The sequence below is a fragment of the Tympanuchus pallidicinctus genome, unplaced genomic scaffold (assembly GCF_026119805.1).
Source record: "Tympanuchus pallidicinctus isolate F22 unplaced genomic scaffold, pur_lepc_1.0 scaffold5, whole genome shotgun sequence".
Taxonomy (NCBI): Eukaryota; Metazoa; Chordata; class Aves; order Galliformes; family Phasianidae; genus Tympanuchus; species Tympanuchus pallidicinctus.
This window is the reverse complement of record NW_026294769.1, coordinates 55,794,379-55,814,619: the sequence shown is the minus strand read 5'-3', so window position 1 is coordinate 55,814,619 and position 20,241 is coordinate 55,794,379. Positions and strand designations below refer to the sequence as shown.

Here is a 20,241-nt window from a genome sequence, read left to right as displayed (position 1 = left end):
CTCTGAATGGCATCCCTTCCTTCTGCTGTAACAACTGCACTGCTCAGCTTGGTGTCATCAGCAAACTTGCTGAGGGTGCTCTCAGTCCCATCATCTAAGTCACTGATAAAGATCTTAAAGAGTACCGGACACAAGATGGACCCCTGAGGGACACCACTTATCAACAACCTCACCTGGAGTCCACAGTCCTCTGGTGTGACCTTCCAACCAGTTCCTTATCCACCAAACAGTCCACCATTCAAATCCATGTCTCTCCAATTAAGAGATAAAGATGTGGTGGGGGACCATGTCAAAGGCCTTGCACAAGCCCAGGTAGATGACATTGGTCTCCTTTCCTTTGTCCATCGATGCCACCACTCCACCATAGAAGGCCACCAGATTGGTCAGGCATGACCTTATCTTGGTGAAGCCGTGCTGGCTGTCTCAGATCACCTGCTCATCCTGCATGTGCTCTAACATCTCTTCCAGGAGGATCTGTTCCATGGTCTTCCCAGACACAGAGGTTGTAACTCTGTGTTTTTTAAGAAATCCAGACCACTTATGGATTCTTTTTCTGATGTGTTCCTTTTGTTTGGGTAAAATTGCCCACAATAGAAAAATTTAGTATTGGCAAGGATCCTGCTGATGGCTTATGGAGCCCCTTAACACCAAGTCTTCCTGGATTTGTAACTCCTACATGGAGCACTCATACTGTGAGAGTATTCATTTTTTTTCTTGCTAAACTACTGCCTACAGGTATGTTCCACACTCACATGCTCCCTCACTCCATGTTGTTCTCTGTATAATGTACTCCAGAGCAAGTACATGCATTCTCTTTATGTAGAATGACAGTGTTTTCCTTTTCCTTGCCTGTCTTGCCTGAACAAATGCAAGTTCTTATTTGATTCCAGCATGAGAACTATCCTAGCAAATTTAACATTTGATTTACAGAGCACAACACATTATAAAACTTCTATAAAGTTCTACTCGTGTTGTTATTCTTGTTGCAATGGCAGTTTGATGTAAAAATAATAACAATAATACTGTGATTATCCGCTTGTTGTTGTTCTTTGCTCTTCCTTAGATATACTGAAAATTAACTTAGCATGATGCCAGCTACTAAGATAGAGACCTGCTGGTCATTTGTAATTTTGTCTTAACCAAGAGCTCTGACAGACGAAGCACTTATGCCTAAAATGCCACTTTCTTAGAATTAAATAAAAATGAAGTAGGAAATCTCTGTAACGCAGTGATTTTTGATGGCCTTCCAAATTCATGATTTGCTGCAGTTGAGTTTGAAATGGTTGTGTTTCAGAGTTATGGCAGACTTAAACCATCAGTAAGGGTTTTGGTCAGCAGATCCTTCTGAGGATCTTCTGATCTGAGACTTGGCAGTTCTACATGCTGGTTTGCTGAAAGAGTCTCTTCCTCTTGGCTTGTCATGAGAGGGTGCCAGAGCAATGGAGTTCTCACTCTCCCTCCCTCTAGGTTATGTTTGGTGAAGGCTGTCTTACTGCAAGATTTGCATGCCTCTGATGTTTCAGTCTGTGTTTAGGTCTAATTATCTGTGAAAATTTCACTCCATATTGTTTGGGGGAAAGATGACAGGGAATGGGAAGTGTCAGTTTGCTTGGAGGAGGCAATCCTTTGATCTTCAAAATTGTTTACTTTTCTCAACCATGTAAGCTGGAGTCATGATTCAACAAAAAACAACAACAAAGCTATTAGTGATTTAGCATTCTTGAGGCTGAAATTAAACACTTAGGAGCTGAATTGGAGGGCTTCTAAGTTCAAAGACAGTTGCCTAAAATCAGACATGTAAGAATTTTCTTCTTTTGAGATAGGTTTAGGTGTAAATCATGGCATAGAATGTAGTCTGTATGGAAGAGAGCAGGATACGGATTCCAAATTATGTCAGTTTTTCCATCATTGCAGCAGTGCATTATTGATTATTGTAATGCTCTAAAAACCCATTTTCCTCTTCTTTCAAGATTCACAATCGATACGAAGGCAAAGACATTTCAAAGCACAAGAGGAACCTGGCTATAGCAGGCGGTGTAACCCTATCTGTAATTGTTTCTCCAGTTGTAGCTGCAGTAACTGTAGGTAAGCAAATATGATTATTTTGTGTACTGGTAACACCTTGCAACCAGAGCTGCGTAAGCACTCATGAATGAAACACTCAGCTGAGATAAGTTTTATGGTTTCCTTTTGCAGGTACAGAAATCAAGACATAAAACAAATGAAAAACAACACATAAGGAGTATGGTTATACATTTATTGGGGTAGAATGGAGGATTGGGAAATGTGGCATAAAATGAAGAGCTAATTATTTTTATCTTGCAAATTGAAGTTGTGATGTTGTCATCCGTCTTAAAACTGAAATATGTAGAGCTTCTTCTAAATAACTAAGACAAGGCTTTTGCCACGGAGTCTGTCTGTATTCTAATAACTTAAATAATTCCTATCAAATTTTCCTCAACGCGGAAGAAAAACAGTATTTTAAATTTAACATTACAGTAGGTGACAAATTATAGTAGAATACCAGCGACTTCATGTGGCTGGAGTCTTTCATTTTGGTTAGACTGAGGAGCCATGCGTTGGGTCTGTGTTTGTCCTGGCTCTTTCAGAAGGTGCCAGCTTTGCCATTTTTGGTACCTTCTGTTGGCTTCCATCAACAATTTACACACCAAAGGAATAACTTTCACAGTCCATTAAAAGTGGTGGGATAAACGTGCACGCAATATATGCATTTTAGCCTGTGGCTTCTTTCACTGTTTTCCCTCTTCTCCTTGCCCCCCAGAATTGTTTACATTTAAGGTAAAATTGTATGATTAAATTCTTAGATGGAATCTGCATGATACAGGAAATACTAAAGATCCAACAGTAGTAAGATGGTGAGTCCCATAAAATCAATAGCAAAGCCCCATCTGACTTCAGTGAATGCCACGTCCAACTGAATTTATGTGAATATTAAGTATATTCTTTTTTTTGTCTGTAAAAGCAGTTATAGAGATTGGAAGTAGTAATTCACCCAGCAGTATGTATGCTTCTCTGCCTTCCAGTTCTAAGAGAGGGCCCTTGTGCCCAATGAAAGTAGTTTTGCTGTCACTTCACTTGATATATCAGTGTTTCTTACTTTTGTTCTCTCCTAGTTTCTTTGAAGCCTGAAATGCTGAGTAAACGTCATTCTATGAAATCACTTTCATAAGAGAGTGCAAAATATGAGTTGCATTTAGTTAACTCAAGGTGGTACCTTCCTCTGCAGGTATTGGTGTCCCTATCATGCTGGCCTACGTGTACGGAGTTGTGCCCATCTCCCTCTGCCGAAGTGGAGGCTGTGGTGTTTCAGCAGGCAATGGAAAAGGTGTTAGGATAGAATTTGATGATGAAAACGATATAAATGTTGGTGGAACAAATGCAGCTGTAGGTAAGATGATGTTTTATTTTCTGGACTTTGTGACTTACATTTGATAGCCTCAGATACCCAGAGAACTTACTTGCGGGAGAGGTATGGTGCAGTCAGGGCTGTCTCTGCTCTGTGCTAAAAGATGAGCTCTGACATGAGAGGGAAGCTTCTGTGTTCATGTTGTGCTGTGCTGTAGTACAGCATTTGCTCACGTGGACATAGAGCAAGACAGTCAGCTGTCTTGTGGTTTGAATTCTGTGTAAGCTGTTGTCCTGCTTTTTGCACGGCACTAAGTGAAAGGTGACAGCTTTCTCATTCTTGACCAAGGTTAAATGCCAGTAAGTGACTTTCAGGCAGTAAAGAGTGCTGCCACGTTATTGTCCCTTTTACTCAATTGCTGAAGCAACTCTTTGAGTTTTCTCTGAAGTTGGCACGCTTTAGTTCCTTAGATCCGGTGTTGCAGTTTGATCAGCATGACTGAAAGCAATCTGAGGATCCCACTGCCATTTCACCTCCTTTCTAATGGTCAGCAAGATGCCAAAAGTGCAGAAATGCAGGACAGTGGATCTGCAACTTAATCTTACGTTAAAAATGATTTTGTTCATTTTTTTAAGAAAAAAAAAAAGTATCCCCTTTTAAAAGTCATTTATAAGAATACTAATCCGAAGCAGTGATGCAGTAAAGCTTTATTTGCCAATCTGAACCAGAACCAGACTTGTGCAATGGCAATCCCATAGATAAAAATTTTAAGATAAAATCAGTGCTGCATTTTCAGAATACTGTAGAATACTGTAGGTTTGTAGAAGCTTGCTGCTAGCTTTGCTCTTTTTATCTCTAATGGGAAAGATTAAATGCCTTTAGTTGCTGATCTGGTGCTGCTTTTTTTTTATTTAATTACTTGATGATATCCTTTGATACTGGGTTTCTGTGATCCTTGACTCCACGTTACGTGCCCCACCCCTGGACAACTTTTGGATATCCCTGGTATGTCATGTCTGATAACCACCATTACAGCAACTCCAAGAAAGGAGTCTCGTTTTCTTTGACAGTGACCTTTTTGTCACTGCATTTTATAAACCCTTCTTGTTCCTTTCTGTCTTAGATACCACTTCAGTCGCAGAGGCGCGTCACAACCCCAGTATCGGCGAAGGAAGCGTTGGCGGGCTGACTGGCAGCTTGAGTGCCAGCGGCAGCCACATGGATAGGATAGGAGCCATTCGAGACAACCTGAGTGAAACGGCCAGCACCATGGCGCTGGCTGGGGCCAGTATCACGGGCAGTCTCTCGGGAAGTGCAATGGTTAGCTGCTTTAACAGGTAAGAGCTGTTCTTCCTGACCTACAGCAGCCAGCCCTGAATGTGGCGTAGAATCATAGAACGGCCTGGGTTGAAAAGCACCGTAGTGATTGTCTAGTTTCAACCCTCCTGCTATGCGCAAGGGGCACCTCACAGCTAACACAGCTGTGTTCTCATTAGGGAGCTCTCTGCATGCATCTCACACTGACATCGTGAGTTCTGACTTGTTCAGAAGTCTGCAAGTACAAAATTGCCCCTTCTGAACACCTTGGCCTTGCCTCGGTGTCTGCTGTGAATTGGAGTCTTACTGTCCGTAGGAGATGGGGAGTATCTGGAAAGGATTGTGTGGGGTTCTGGAAGGAATTTGCTCCTTAAGAAAATGAGCAGTGTTTAGCACCTCTCTTAAATAGCTTGTGGGTCCAGGCTATGTAGAAGAAGGAGGGCAAGGTAGCACAGAGAGCTTCCTTAGTCTAGAGCTGTGACTGCTGGCTGAGGTACGCCTGTCCTCATCTTGAAGGTGCTGAGAGAAGAAAGCAAAGCAAACACCTCCAGTTCACTGTCAGAACACAGATAAAGAAGGCGTTTGGAAAGAAGCTTATGATCCCGGTTTATCTGTTTTCAAGTTTCTGTTATTTCTGTTGAAGTTGACAACAGTACAGCAAAGCAGAGTACAGAACACAGTTCTCTGACTGTTAAGTCCTGATAAGTCATGATTTTGCAGCTGGGTCAACATGGGAACTGTTGTGAATTTGTGTGTCCTTTTGATTGTTTTCTCTGTTTCTGGAGTACGGTACTTTATCTGCAAAGGAATTGTAGCTCAGCTTGGAACTCATTTTTGTAACTCTCAGGAAGGAAATAAGCCAGAAACTCCGTTTTGTGTGCAACATTTTACTTTGTTGGCAATTTCATCTAATTTTGTTTTTAACTGTGAAACTGTGCTTACTATTGTGTGGTGGAGAAACTTTACAAGGTGGTAGTAATTCTCAGCTAGGGTGCTTTAACTGTAGTAGCAGCTCATGCAGCTCTTTTTCTTTCTCTCCAAGGCTGGAAGTACAAGCAGATGTGCAGAAAGAACGCTACAGCCTTAGTGGGGAATCTGGCACAGTTAGTCTGGGAACAGTTAGTGATAATGCCAGTACCAAAGCAATGGCAGGATCCATTCTCAACTCCTATATCCCTTTGGACAGGTAAGAGAAATGTGAAAAGAGAAGATTAAGCCTTACTTACTAAAGGATACCCTAAGCGTGCCTCTGCAGTTCTGGTTAAAGCTTTGAAGAAAGAAACAATTTTTTGGTTAGAAATGGAATTACACGTGATTGCTTGTATTTGCCAAGCTTTCTTCCAAAGAGGAGGACAATCTCTGTAGCTCAGTAAAGCGTTTCATTTTCAGAGTGTCTGCTTCTCTTTGGGCTGCTTACTTGGTTAAATGCTTTTTCCAAAACGGGCGACGTCTCTCTCACTTGCTTTTGCAGTGTATTTTGAAAAGCTGCAGGAGTTTGTCCTGCTGTATCGCCTGGCTTGTTTCAGATAGCTGCTTACACCAGGTTCATTCTTGTTGCAGGGAAGGCAACAGCATGGAAGTGCAAGTGGATATTGAATCAAAGCCAGCCAAGTTCAGACACAACAGCGGAAGCAGCAGTGTTGATGATGGCAGTGCTGCAGGTCGGAGCAATGCTGCGTGTTCATCAGCCTGCGTGCCAGAAAGTAAATCTAGTGCCACCAAGTGGTCCAAAGAAACAACAGCAGGAAAAAAATGTAAAGGTAAGCTGAGAAAGAAGAGTAGCATGAAGATAAATGAGACAAGAGAGGACATGGATGCTCAGCTGTTGGAACAACAAAGCACAAACTCCAGTGAATTTGACTCTCCCTCTCTTAGCGATAGTATTCCATCCGTAGCAGATTCTCACTCGAGTCATTTTTCTGAGTTCAGTTGCTCAGATATGGAAAGTATGAAAACTTCCTGTAGCCACGGTTCCAGCGACTATCACACTCGCTTTACCACAGTCAGTGTTCTCCCCGAGGTGGAAAACGATCGCTTGGAAAACTCTCCACAGGCGAGCGGATTCCCGGTGCCTGTTGCAGCAGCCGCAGGCACTGATGTTCAGCAGCTGAGTTACATTGCTGAGGAAAGCATTACTAACGGATCTTCAACAGATGTAGCTCTGGGTGTTGATGAAACTCTGAAAGAAGCAAACAACAACCATTCACAACGTGCTGCGGAATTAAGCACTGCTATTCAGACTGAAATTTAAGCCAAAAAATGCTGCAGAAATGTATTTACCACTAATGAACCCTGTCTGAAAGCTGGTTTAATTACATGCGACGGCTTCCGTAAGCTTCAGGTGACCGGCAGAAGCAAGGTTTTGATACGGCTGCGTTTTATATACCTGTATGTTAAGGCAGAATACTTCATATGGATCTTAGAGCCATGTGAAGGGACATGAAGGCTTTAACAAGTGCATTACAGCAGTACAAATACGTCCGTGTTTTTTATTTTTGCCACAACTTTGCTTGAAAGCATATACTTGGTGTATTTAGAAAAAAATTGGGTAATTCTTGATATGATAAATGCTAAAATAAGTAATACATCCTGCACTGTTCGCTCAAAAAATAGGAGATGTGGGATAAATGGGTGTTAGCTGAGCATTTCTGACTTAAAACCATTCTAGCATGAACTCGAAGGGAAGCAGAAGTTTTGCAGAGGCCTCTACAAACATCTTTCAGCAGTGAATATCCATAGTGATCTTTTGTTTTATAACTGGGCACAGTATTTGGAATGCATGTGGAATGGATCGTGTAGCTCCAGGTGATGTGGCCCTGTGTCAGAAGCGTTCGCGTGCACACTTAGGGCGAGGCTGTGGCGTGTTACGTCACTTAGAAGAAATTGGTACTTAATGCGTGCTGGAATGGAGACATCACCTGTGGACAGCAGTGGGGTCACTTATTTATTCACGCAACCAACCGTGCAGCAGATAAGGCTGCTCTGCGTTGTGTAAAACCTGTAAGATAATGATCCAGTGATTTATGAGCATCGTGGAAAAGCAGATGCAGTCACCTTTCGTGAGGGGGAAAAGCGGTGCCCCGTCAATTCTTGGTGCCTTGGAAAAGACTGGGTGTGAAGTGCCTGGTCGTTGGAGGATTTGTCTGTCGTGTTTTCCAGAATGTCCTCTTTGGCCACCTTCAATCACAAAAGAGAATCCTAGCGAATAAATGACTGGTAGATAACTGTATGATAACAAAGTATTAGCCTACCAAAGACTCACTCAGGCTTTCGTGAATGACTTCTTTTACATGACATCTCTTTGCAAGACGTGCATCTTCAGTCCCAGAGTCGGAGTGCAGGGCAGTGGCTGCCCCGCTGCCACGATGGCTTCTGGACATGCTGGCTTATTTTTCTTTTGCATATGGAAGATGTATAGATAAACACAAGCTGAAATTGGCCAAAGCGCCTGCACTGTCCAATGTTTTGTTTTGTTTTGTTTTTTCTTTTTGCTATGTAAATCACTAAAAAATGAGGGGAAAAAAGTTGTGAATATCAGAAAAACAGTTACCAATGTTCTGTCTTGTGTTCAATGTATTGCCATTATGGTGCTACTGGGAGTTGGGTTGGATGAAAAGAAGACGCCATGTGCTGCAGTTCTCTTCCATGACTTATCCTCACCAGTTTCATTAAATGCTTATAACACTAGTGCCAGTTACATCATTTGATAATGCTTGTTACCATATTTGTATATTTGCAATTCAGTTTTGCTCAGTAATATGCGTGTAAACTGCATATCTGAAATAAATGTCTAAGTACTGAGCTGAGTGGTCCTGTCAGCATGCAGGCGGCCTTATGGAACGCATCGGATCTCAGGCGGCTCTCCACACAGTCCAGCTCCGACTGCTGGCATCTTCTGTTGCCCCAGATTTTGGTTTTGTTTGGTGGCCTTTGGCTCTGGTGTTTTGAAACGTTTCCAATGGTGGATGCTTAAGGAGAGGATAGAAATGAGGATGAATGAAACAGACTGTATCCTGGAAATGGCAGCGAGGCACAGAGGCAGTTCTGTCATTGGATGCTCTGAATTGGAAGCAGGTGTGAACTCTGAATTTAGTGGGAAGGTTTGAGTTGGGCATTTTTGGGTGTGTGCACACTTCATTCTGGATATTTTTTTTCTATTTGTTACAGTACTCTGATGAGTGATGTGTTGAAATAGGGTGAGCATTAACTAAACATTTTATTGTGCCTCATTCTGGGCTCTCCAGCTCAAGGAAGACAGGCATCTACTGGAGAGAGTCCAGCAGAGGGCTACAGAGATGAGGTGGGGCCTGGAGCATCTCCTGTGTAAGGAAAGGGTGAGACCTGGGGCTGCTCAGCCTGGAGAAGGGAAGGCGGAGAGGGGATCACATCAATCCTTGTGTCTGAAGGGTGGGAGTCAATTGGACGGGGCCAGGCTCTTTTTGGTGATGCCCAGCAACAGGACAAAGGGCAGTGGGTACAAAGTAGAACATGAGAAGAGCTTTGCTGTGAGTGTGACAGAGCACTGGAGCCGGCTGCACACAGGGGCTGTGGACTCTCTTCCTCTGGAGGTACTCAAAGCCCACCTGGATGCTCTCCTGTGCGACTGCAGCAGGGAGCTGCTGTAGCAGGGGGTTGGGCTGGGTGGTACCCAAAGGTCCCCTCCAACCTCTACTATTCTGTGAAGCATTTACTTCTCATCTCAATACCAGTGCAGGAATCCTGATGTAATTTTTCAGCCCTGTGTAGAAGCTCTCTGTAATGGTCATGAACTGAAATATTAACTGATTCCTTTAGGCAGGAGGGTGAATTTGGAGTAAATTGCCACTGTCTCAGCTGAATCACTCATGGTTCTGTTACATGCCACATGCAGTCCAGCTGGTGGATGTACTTCAAAGCCACACTGTTTCTAAACCATGGAGTTAGTTCAATTTCTGCATGATCTCTTGTGACCTCTGTCTCAAGCCGCTTTAAGCCAGAAGCTCTTTGCACCTTGCTGTAGAACAGGAGCTGTGAACATCCTCTTTGGCATCTGGTTCGGTTGTTTTGAATCTGCCTCGTGCAATAGCAATAAAGTTGTTGCAGCTCCGAAAGTTCCTTTGGCTTTTTCCACTCTGCTTGCGGAACACCGAGAGCACATCAAGGGGCAGTGATGCCCCCTGATGCTTGCAGCTGGGAACTGGAGCTGTATTTTGTTCTGTGAATTTAAATCTGATTTCATCTCTCAGCACCTCAGCTTTGCTGTGCAGGAAATTGAAAATATATTATTTCTCTTTTTCCTGGCAAAGCAGCTTTATCAAAAGAAAGTAGCAGTTTCAGTTGCTCTGAAATAACCTTTGTTAATTTTATATTCCACATTAAAGCAGTTAATAGAGTTGCAGAATTTGTTTTAGCAGAGCACTGTACTGCTGACTCATTTTGTATCTTCTCATATGTGACGCAGTCCAAATGGCGCTGTCTCATGTTTTAAACTTAAAGTGGCATTGAAATGTTTTGAGTCTATAAAAGAGCAAAGGCTCTGCTCGTGTATTGATGGAAGGCAGTGTAGGTTTATTGAGGAGAAGGTGACGGTGTGTGGAGCCATCCAGGCATGCTGGGGTGGGGAGCGTGGGGTGTGCTGGTTGCAAGAAAGGTAAAGGATATTACCACAGGTAGCAGCCTGGGGGAAGTGGGTGTCACACTGAATGAAGAGTTTCCAGGTCATCCCGTGGAAGGGAGTGGAGGTGTGCTGTTGGGCTTGGCTGCATGCCGGCTACCCTGCTGTGCCCCAAAGCTGTCCCATCAGGGCATGAAATGAGAAGCAGTGTAGCAGGTGGGAAGGTTTCTTGGAGGGCATGAAAGCACGTCCTTAAGATGTGATTGGAAAATATACTGAACGCAGTCCTGGACAGAACATGCAGATCACTTTTTTGGACAAAATGGAGTTCAGCATACAGGAGCAGCCCCACACTGGGCTGTTGCTGGGTGTCCTCTGCCACAAGAATGAAGCTGATGTGGCAGCACATCAGCCCTGCTGCTGGGAGGGAACCCTGCGGGCTGTGTGCTGAGCAGCTGCCCCCCATCCTTGTCCTCCAATTCAGGTGAAGTTACTGCTCCAATAGCTTCATGCACTGGATGGAGGTGGGCAGGCCACAGGGAGTGGGGCTCCTTCAACTGCATCGTGGCTCCTGCGTAACACCTGGGGTGCCATCGGAGGCTCCTGGCTGTGGCACCTGGCTGGATGCTGTGTGGGAGGCCGATCAGGTTATACCTGAAGTGCCTGGGAGCTGCTGGTGGCTCTGAGCTATTTCCTGTGCTGCAGGAACGTTCCAGTTTCTGCTCCCCATCCTGCCTTTGAAGATGAGGGGTTGTTTTGTTCTGTGAAATTTGCAGTGTCAATTAATCAGCGTGCCCCAGGGGAAGGAGCTCTCAAATGGAGTTCAAAGATGCTGAAGGTGTGCTGCGAACAAGCACTGAGATACTGACCTGCTCTTAAAGTCCAAAGACTTGGGGTTCTGCCAGCAAGACGTGCAGCACCTGGCTGAGACTGGCTGTGCTTCTATAGCCATACAACAGCACAATCCACACCATCCCTCCCTGCTGTAGAAGAGGTAACTGCGCTCTGCCTGCACCTGTCTGTGACCACGGACAGCTGGCCCACTGACAGCAAGAGCAGCTGGAATGAACTCCCCTGGGTGCCACTGTGAGCAAGTTCTCATGCAGTGCAGGTGAGTGGATGTGATGGAGAGCACACACCTGGAGGGAGGGGTCTGGCCTCCAAGGCCAGTGGAGGGGCAGGTCCTTGGTTCAGCCAGGTGCCAGCAGCACCGTGTGCTACCTTGCGCTGAGGTTAAATCACAGCTGTGGGCACAGAGTGAGCAGCCAAGACCCAGCACTGCTTTTCCCGGGTCCTATTGACTCAGCTTTACAACAGGACCATTTTTGCATCCTGTCTTCAAAACACAGCCATAAAATTCACAGCCACCTCAACTGGGAGTGTCTTTGTGGCCTAATAATACATCTCTGTAGTCCTCAGCACTGAATGGAGAATGTGTTTACTTCTAATGTGATAAAAGGGAGGAAATACCTGTTTGATGGTTGTTTCTTCTTTCCCTTTTCCTTTTGTTTTCTTTAGAGTTTTATGGTGGGAACAACTTCCATTGGCTTCATTGGTTCCAAAACCACTTGGCAGGGTGGTCCTCCAGTATGGCCTGTGCCAGCTTCTGCTCTCTGTGCCACTATGAAGGAATGAAAGGAGTGGTCAAAGGCCCTGGCAGAGAGACACTTGATGCCACTCATCCCTCATAGCACCTCTTGCCTTAAATATCCATTTACCTGGATACGACTTCACTAAAATTTCAAAAATACATTGGAAGGGACAAAATAACAGCAGTGTACCATGGCCTGCTCTACTCCTTACCCAGCAGTCTTCCTTTAAGGGGAGAAAACTGCTACTTCTCCACTTGCACTACAGCAAGGGATTCACATCCCTGACTTAACCACTCACCACATGCCTGGTTATTGTGCAGACACTGGATAATGTTTTCACTCTGCTTCTTGCTGTGCTTACTGCCACGCAGGGACCACACTTCCCCTGGCTGCTCCTTCCACAGCAGCAGGCCAAGGTTAAGTTTTCTCCTTAGAGCACTCTTCCCCCTCATCGCTGTCCATTGAACAGAGGGGCTAATGCCCATCTCTGCCCTTTACAAGACCAGCAAAGTGCTGATTATTCAGATGAGGGGACGTTTGTTATTCAGTCTCTGCTGACTGCCTCTGAACGGCAGGGATACAAAGCTGTGACGCAGCTGGTGCAGGCCCTCCCCTGCCAGCCGGAGAGCGGGTTCGTTTGTAGACACTGCTGCAGTTCTTCATTTAGAACTTCTGCTCAAGAGGTAATTACAGCTGCTCTCTCTGTCATTTCCGCTTCAAACTGAGTCTGCCTCTGTTTCATCTGACGTTCAGCGTTTCTCTGATGCTTTCGGGAAATCTTCTCACCATGACAGGAACGTAACAGGATTATTTCCATTGCTGTTAAAAACTGGCTCGTTGTTGTAAAACTCTTCCTGCAGAAACAAGAAAATCTACCACAGGAGAAATACGTTTAATCAATGCAGTAAGCTGTATTTCTGCTACAGAAGGCAAGATCATCCCATTTAGTAAAATAATTCAGTTTCAGAAGGTATTGTCTTTCTAAATACATAATGATTCTATGATAAATACACTCAACTCTAAACTGCGCATAGACTCATAGAATGGCTTGGGTTGCAAAGACCTCAAGGATCACCAGGTTCCAACCCCCTGCCACTGGTGGTGCTGCTGCCACTCATCCAGTGCCCATTATCAGGCTGCCCAGCACCCCATCCAACCCCAGAACATACAGAGCTACAGTTAAAATGACTGAGATTGTCATCGTAGAAGTTAATGACCACCAATACCTGGCCCTTGTGAAGAATGAAGCAGCCTGGCACTTTGTTGGCTCAGTGCAACTGGCTGTAGTACAGAGCTCTCTCAGATACACAGCTGCCTCGCAGGAAGAGGATGTTTAAGAGCAAAACCCATCAATTGTGTTAACGGTGTTTTAGCAATTAAAAACTTCATTCTTGGTATTCTACTTCAAAACCAAACCCAAAAACCACACCAGAACTATAAGCTCAAAGAGGGTTGAAGCAAAAGTAAGAGTCCAGAAATTGTACTTTTCAGGAAAAAGACCTTTATTTATTTTTTTTAATTAACCTGAGAAAAGGTTTCACTGGAACAACATCCTTGATGATACTTCTGCAGCACTTGTGAGTATGATATAATTTATATTAAATGTGCAAAGAAGGCATTGGGGCATGTGAAAAGTTTTAATGCTTCATCTTGAAAATGGGAGCTTTGCCACAATGAAATACAAAACAGAAGTACTGCCTGAAAGAAAACAAAAACCCTACTGGTCCACCAAATAGCCTTAGTTTTAGCCTCATGAATTCGTCTGTAAACAGCAATAGCTGGTATTTTAAGTAATCTGATTACAGACTCGGAGTTAAACATTTTAATTGTTAGATGCAGCCATTTGTTCCCTTAAAAGCTGTGCAAACTAGCAATCCTTCCGTGCACACAGAAAACAAAATTCTCTGTGAACTAAAACTTACTCGTTTGTCATTTAAAAAACATGCCCATTTAGTTAATAATTAATTATTTTGAGCCAAAGTGTTCCATGACAAGCTAATATATTATTCATTCATCTTTGTACAGCACCAAAAATATTTACATCTGTTTTGTACAGGCTGGGGGGGTGAAGAAACAGATGGGCTGTGCAGTTTATTTGAAAAATGTTTATACTTGTAAATTGTTTATAGCAAAGCTATCGTTAATGGATCTGTTTGTCTTGAAGGTGCTTCCTTACCACGAGAACATACAACCCACAAAGTGATAGAACAAGTGATGACTGAAAGCATATTTCCTTTGTACCACCAAGGTATTTCATGCTATATATAAATGCAAAATAGATATTTCCATGTCTAAACAAAATCAGGATGCCAAACACGAACTCCATAACTGAACACAAAGACATGCGTTAAATTCTAGACTAAAACTGTATACAACTAAAAAGAAAAAAAAGAGCAGCAAGTTTTAAATACGTGTATGCTGTCAAAATAAAACAGAATTCAGACAGTCCATGTAGAGACCCACTTCAACCCATGCGTGTTTGCAGAGTTGTACTGACATCTTACAACTAACAGCTCTAACCACACAAATAAACCTCAAGTTCTTAAAGTTCATACACCTTTTTAAGGCTGTCAAGTTCTTCCAAAGAGTATTGATGATTCTGGTTTTCCGCAAGCAAAGCAAACAGTCGCTGAACCTGTTCTTTTTCGTTTTTGCTGAGAAGAGCCAACACCACCTGAGAAAACAGATTAGGTTATAATCAGCACAGGCAACTGAAAATCACAGCATTTGACAGAAATACAGCAATCATTTCCTACTGAAATATGAAACTCCTAAATTTCTGTTTGACTGAAGTACTCATTTAACCTAAGTTCTTACCTTAAATCTTTCTGCTTTGCTCAAATAGAAAAGATGCTGATATACAAGGCCAGGATCTTTTCCAAGGATGTAATGTTCCAATGACTGGATGAAAATCAAAAAGATTTCTCCTTCAAGCTTGTTACTTAACAGCATTGGCAGTTTTTTTGGATCAGTAATTGTTAGAAGATCTGCACAAGCAGACTGATCCTTACTGGTGTTCACTGCATTTACAATCTGACCAAAGTCATAGGCATTGGATGGTTCAGAAATCGTCAGTTTTTCACAGGCCTTTGATGGCACACTCTTCTGAACAACTTCTTCAGAGCAGACATCGCCAGCCACAACGTCTTCTGATGTCACAAGCTGCCCCTCTTCCTGTTCATCAGTTACCTTCACAAAAGAAATGGCATCAAATCATTAATTCCATACATGGCACGTGTACATTCAACAATAACATCGCTAAATTAAAGCTGGCATTTCACTCTTCACAAAGGCTTCTCTTTAAAGGCTTTACTCTTCATAAAGGCTCCTCTGTTCCTCTTTGTCCTTCTTCCCCCCAGAATGGTACAACCCTTGTTTATCCTTAAAGGTTTCTTAGTCAAAAGTCTGTATTTTGCATTTCTTCTCACTGCCTGGCATTCCACTGTAGAAAGACAAAGGAAGCACACTGGAAGAGAGCTAGGGATTGGAATACATATTTTAAATGTGAAGTTACACAACTTAAGCAGAACTGAAGTTCAGTTTCCACATACTTTTCATTTACAGCTTTATTTCATTGCTGTGACTTTAGAATAGCACAGGCACACAGCAGTTGCATCAGGTTGCTGTTTGTAACTTGCCATGGAAGTAGAAGGCTCATCATGGTCTAACAACTGCATTGCCACTTCTCCCCAGATTGTACAGATTGCTCTGTGCAGAGCTTCATCAATCGGTTGCTAGAAAATTAGCCTTGAGTTCCACTATCATACAATCCTTAGAATTGGAAGGGACCTTTAAAGGCCATCTAGTCAACTCCCCTGTAATGAACTGGGACACCACACCTAGATCAGATTGCCCTGATCCAGCCTCACCTTGAAAGTCTCCAGGGATGGGGCATCAACCACACCTCTGGACAACCTGCTGCAGTGCCAGCCACATTTACAACTACGTAACTACTTTTACTAAAGTCCGCTTCAAACTTTTAGGAGCTGTGGAGTCAGTACAAACCTACCACTACACCTCACTGAAAAGGGTGTCTCTCCAAAAACTTCATGTCAGGCCTTTGAAAATCTGAAGATGCAGCACTACACATTACAGTGCTGTGCTGGGAGCAAGCTTAGTCATTTCCGCAGGCATTGGGCTTACAGAGCTTTTGCTTTATTTTTAAATAATCCTTAGTATCAAGGGAGATATCTAGCTGTCTTCTATAAAATTATAGCTTGATTAAAATGGAATAATAATGATAAATCTCTTTCTAATTACATTTTCCTTCATTTTCTTTGCATACTGCTTTCATGGCATTCCCATGTAGGTTAGACAAGGAATGGTGTCTTAAAGTGGCAGCAGCAATTACAACAGCAAACATCAATGCTTCCTGCCCCAGCCCTGCAAGAATCACCTCTGCTGGTAATGTAGTCATCTCCAAACACTGCATTCACTGCCCAGAGCTCCTCTGAACACTCTCAGTCCCTTTGTCACAACTCACAGCTTAACTAACACTATTCCCAGCTTACACCATTACATCAAATCCCACAAACTTGTGACACTGGGAAATATATCAATAAAACAAGTTGTTGCTCTGTTAGTAACCACCATTTCCATTACACCATCATTTTGAAATTGCACAATCCAAATTACAGTCTCAGTTTAATAGCATAGACTGGAAACTATGTATTTTAAACAGGGAAGGGTAAAAAAAACATTCTTAAAGGACTATTGAAATTACAATTGAAAACATCAGGTGACTGAGAAAATCCCTTCACTACTTAATTCAAAAAACTGTGGAAAGCTATTATTTTGATCCAATAGATAATATTAAATCACACATTTCTTTTGCCAGACTCTGCAGATAGTCCACCTATGATAGTCCACCTGCTTTTTAAGGAGGGATCCTTCATACCAGTAGCTTTACTACCAGCACAAGAACAGCTGGCATGTTGCTGACAACCTTTGCCAGAGGTTGCCAGAATAGCTCAGACTTCAAAAGCAAGGCTGCTCTTGGACAGCCATATCCTGTAGAATTACTATTTCAAAATCTAAACAGTCTTTGATTATAAGGAGCACATGCTGAAGTTTCTTGCTGTCTAAATGTACTTTTTTCATTTCTGCTGTGGTTTCAAATGCATCTCGAAGCAGGCAAAGCTTTACTGCAGAACAGAGTGGATGATGAACACATTGTATGTGAGCATCCTCCAATAGGTTAAAAATACAACTCTGCCTAAAGCAGGTGTAGAGCTAAGAATTAAAACCCAAATGCTTTGGTATTATATTTGCAAATGTATGGCTTCTGTACTGCCTGCTTGTAAAAATGAACAGATATACCTCTTGTATGGTTATTTTCTTCCTTTGCTTTTGTTGACAGTCAGCGACAGCAGCACTGCTGGGGCTGAGCAGCTGGGTTATCTCCTCTAGTTCATTTTTTGCTTCAAGAACATTTGGATCTATTAGAAGTACCTTCTTGAGATCATTGACGCTGGCTTGATAGTTCTGTAAGTAAAAGGGAAATTTTTTTTTTCATAAACACACCATGGGAAAAATAAATTACAATTATCATACTGTCTTTTACTATTAAGAGAAATAGAAATGCTGAAATCTTCACATTAAGTAGACAAAAATAATCTAAATGCAGTGTTAATTTATAAAGGAAGAAAAAAAAGGAAGCCAAGGATGAGTTTGAATACTTTCTGTCTAAATACTTTCATATTAAATATATATAGTATGAATTAATTTATGCTCTGAAAAAACATTTCCCTGTGTTAGAAAACAGATTACTGGAGATTGCTGCTTTTAACTATAATTAACACTTTAATATCTTCTCAATGCAACTCCTTCAGCAGTTTGTGTACTTTGACAGTAGGCCTAATTAAACTTAAATTAAAACTATGCCTTAACTTCCTGGGCACCATTTCAATAGCTCATCTCAAATGGGCTGACACACAAAGAAATTCCTGGTAATACTTGGGAAGACTGAGATTACATGATGATGAATTCTAGGATAAATACAGAAGGACCAATACAAAGATAGAGTGACATTAGGACACAATTCTTCCAGAGTCAGTCTTGTCATTTATTTCATGCTTTCATTTCAAGATTTGACTTTCAGTATTATGCATTTGTATATTAAATTTTCTGGAGAGACAAAGTTCAGAGCAGCATCAGTTCTGAGGAAGGCTGAAAAACCGCATGGAATGAACCAAGTTAGCCTGGGGGCTGAATATTGAAAATAAGGGTAAATGTAACAGCAGACAGCAAAAGACTGTGCACAGAAAAGTGAGGGAGCTACTATTTCCTCTGTTCTCAATCAGCGTCTCAAGGTTATTAAGGGTCATATTATCACAGAAGACAAACCCTAAAAAAGCAATCCTCTGTTGCATCATCAGTTGACATCTTTCCTCAGCTTCTCAACAGTTATGAAACCACCAGTGCAAAAGACAGACATTCTCTTTTCTATCCAGAATATTTTGTTCAATACCAATTAATTGCATTCCAGGCGCAGAGAAATTGCATGAAGTCTGCGAGTGAACCAAGGTTTGCTGTATCATGAAAGAAGAGTCAAAGAATCAGAATTGTGCAAATGAATGCAGCAAGGGGACAGCTTGCCTCCTTCAGCAAACAGCTGTATTTGAGCTGAAACATTTCAATATTCACAACTACAGAGAAATGAGGTTCCAGAACAGACTTTTGACAGTGATTACATTGGCCAGCAAACAACCAGTTCTCCTAGGTTTTAAACTGCATCCTGGGCTATCGGGTGTAGGAGGTACAGTCCAGACCCATATCCTGTGTTACAGGCCTAATTCAGCAAACAAGTACCACCTTTATCCTGATCTTTCCTTAACTATATTTCAGTGAGTGCATAAAAATCATTAAATTTCACTGCAGCTTTTGTGATATAAATACTTGTTTATAAACAACACCTTCCAGCTAAGTTACATCTTGACAAAATAGATGCATCTGGCTCTTACTGTCTTTTGTTACAAAGTCATTTGTCAGTCCTAGATCACCTCTGTTATGGTAATGCTTTCCCTAGCATTACCATTCCCTCATCCCTAGATCTGGCCATCTTGAGAGTCCCTAGGTGCTCAGTTCTGAAAGAATCCATGAGCGCCGTGCCTCATGTGATGACAACAACTTCAGTGTGCTGATGGAAAGGGAAAGGCTGAATCCTCACACTGCCCACAGAGTGAGAAAGGAAATCACTGACAAAGATTTCCAATGCATTTGGAGAAGGAAAGTAGAAGAGAATGAAGATAATTAGAGTCCTGGTTTAATATGACAAGCACTCAAATATGTGCAGGTGCCAAAAGACAGCTTGAGATTTTAGTTTGAACAGATGAAGGCAGATCTGAAGAGAATCGGTATGTAATCAGCTAAGATATAGTGAACACCTTGCCAAAAAAAAATAGACTGGGACACACAGGGGTAAACTAGAACATTATAACAGAGTTTAAACCTGCTTAACTGCCTTTCTTCAAAGCTTATTTATTCCAATATTCCTTCTTTTCTCAAATTATTGTAAATCAACGTGCAGATCTTTATGTTCAAAAAATATTTATATTCTATATATGCCTAATGCTTTACATAGTAATACATCATCAGCACTGCATACTTTGCTTATGTTCATTGACTTAATTACCTGATGATTGACTTTGAAGAGGATAAGCAAGTTTAGAAGTACTTAAGGATATCTGCCATGTTCTTTTTCCTCACCTGTAATCCTTTGTATGCTAGTGCTCTTCTGTAAAAAGCTTTAATATTAGAATCTTCTATTTGAAGAACATGATCACAATCTTGCTTAGCCTCTTCATATTTATGCAGTTTCAAGTAACAGAGAGCTCTAACACAGAAAAACAGAATACACTGCAATATAAGTAAATTCTAGTGTACTATAATGCCCTCAGCATCTGACTCTCTGTAATGTTTATTACAGTATTTCACACAATATCAATATGCTGTTGTTGTTTTTCCCTTACAGTACATCTTTTCTTCCTTCAATACATCAAAATCAGTAAGTATTAATGACATCACTGGATGGACTTAGGGCCAATTCCAGTTAAAATTCAGGTATGAGTAATGCTTGAAGCTAAGCAGGTATACAAGTACTTTAAAAGCAGAGTCTATTTTAGCTTAATATGATAGTATAGTGATGTATATAATACAGATTCTATGCAGACACTCTGAGTAAAAAAGTGCTCTAGATTAAATAAGCAATACCATTTTCTGTACTTAATTATTACTTGGAAGTCTTCTATTCAGGTTTGGGCCTAGTAAAATCCTTCTTAGTTTGAGGAAGCTGACAAGATTACAGCATAAAGAATTATGCCAAAGAATTAGGTCAACCTTTAAAATAATGCTGCTGTATGACGATGCTTCTA

At 42.0% G+C, this 20,241-nt stretch overlaps 2 protein-coding genes across 5 annotated transcripts in view; one reads left to right on the top strand and one right to left on the bottom strand.

The window, feature by feature from the left end:
• RNF19A (ring finger protein 19A, RBR E3 ubiquitin protein ligase) overlaps positions 1-8,485 on the top strand; it is a 57,795-nt gene extending 49,310 nt beyond the window's left edge. For all 4 annotated transcript variants that reach the window (XM_052703814.1, XM_052703817.1, XM_052703816.1 and 1 more), the window contains 5 exons: positions 1,971-2,085; positions 3,248-3,409; positions 4,491-4,704; positions 5,727-5,870; positions 6,245-8,485. In XM_052703814.1, coding sequence (XP_052559774.1) covers positions 1,971-2,085; positions 3,248-3,409; positions 4,491-4,704; positions 5,727-5,870; positions 6,245-6,935 — 1,326 coding nt within the window. In that variant the 3' untranslated portion in view covers positions 6,936-8,485. The remainder of the gene's footprint in view (positions 1-1,970; positions 2,086-3,247; positions 3,410-4,490; positions 4,705-5,726; positions 5,871-6,244) is intronic.
• Positions 8,486-13,769: 5,284 nt separating this feature from the next.
• SPAG1 (sperm associated antigen 1) overlaps positions 13,770-20,241 on the bottom strand; it is a 36,780-nt gene continuing 30,308 nt past the window's right edge. Inside the window, exons 16-19 of the mRNA XM_052704111.1 lie at positions 19,577-19,703; positions 17,189-17,353; positions 14,687-15,058; positions 13,770-14,543 (exon numbers count right to left, since the gene is read on the bottom strand). Of these exons, the coding sequence (XP_052560071.1) occupies positions 14,412-14,543; positions 14,687-15,058; positions 17,189-17,353; positions 19,577-19,703 (796 nt within the window). The 3' untranslated portion in view covers positions 13,770-14,411. The remainder of the gene's footprint in view (positions 14,544-14,686; positions 15,059-17,188; positions 17,354-19,576; positions 19,704-20,241) is intronic.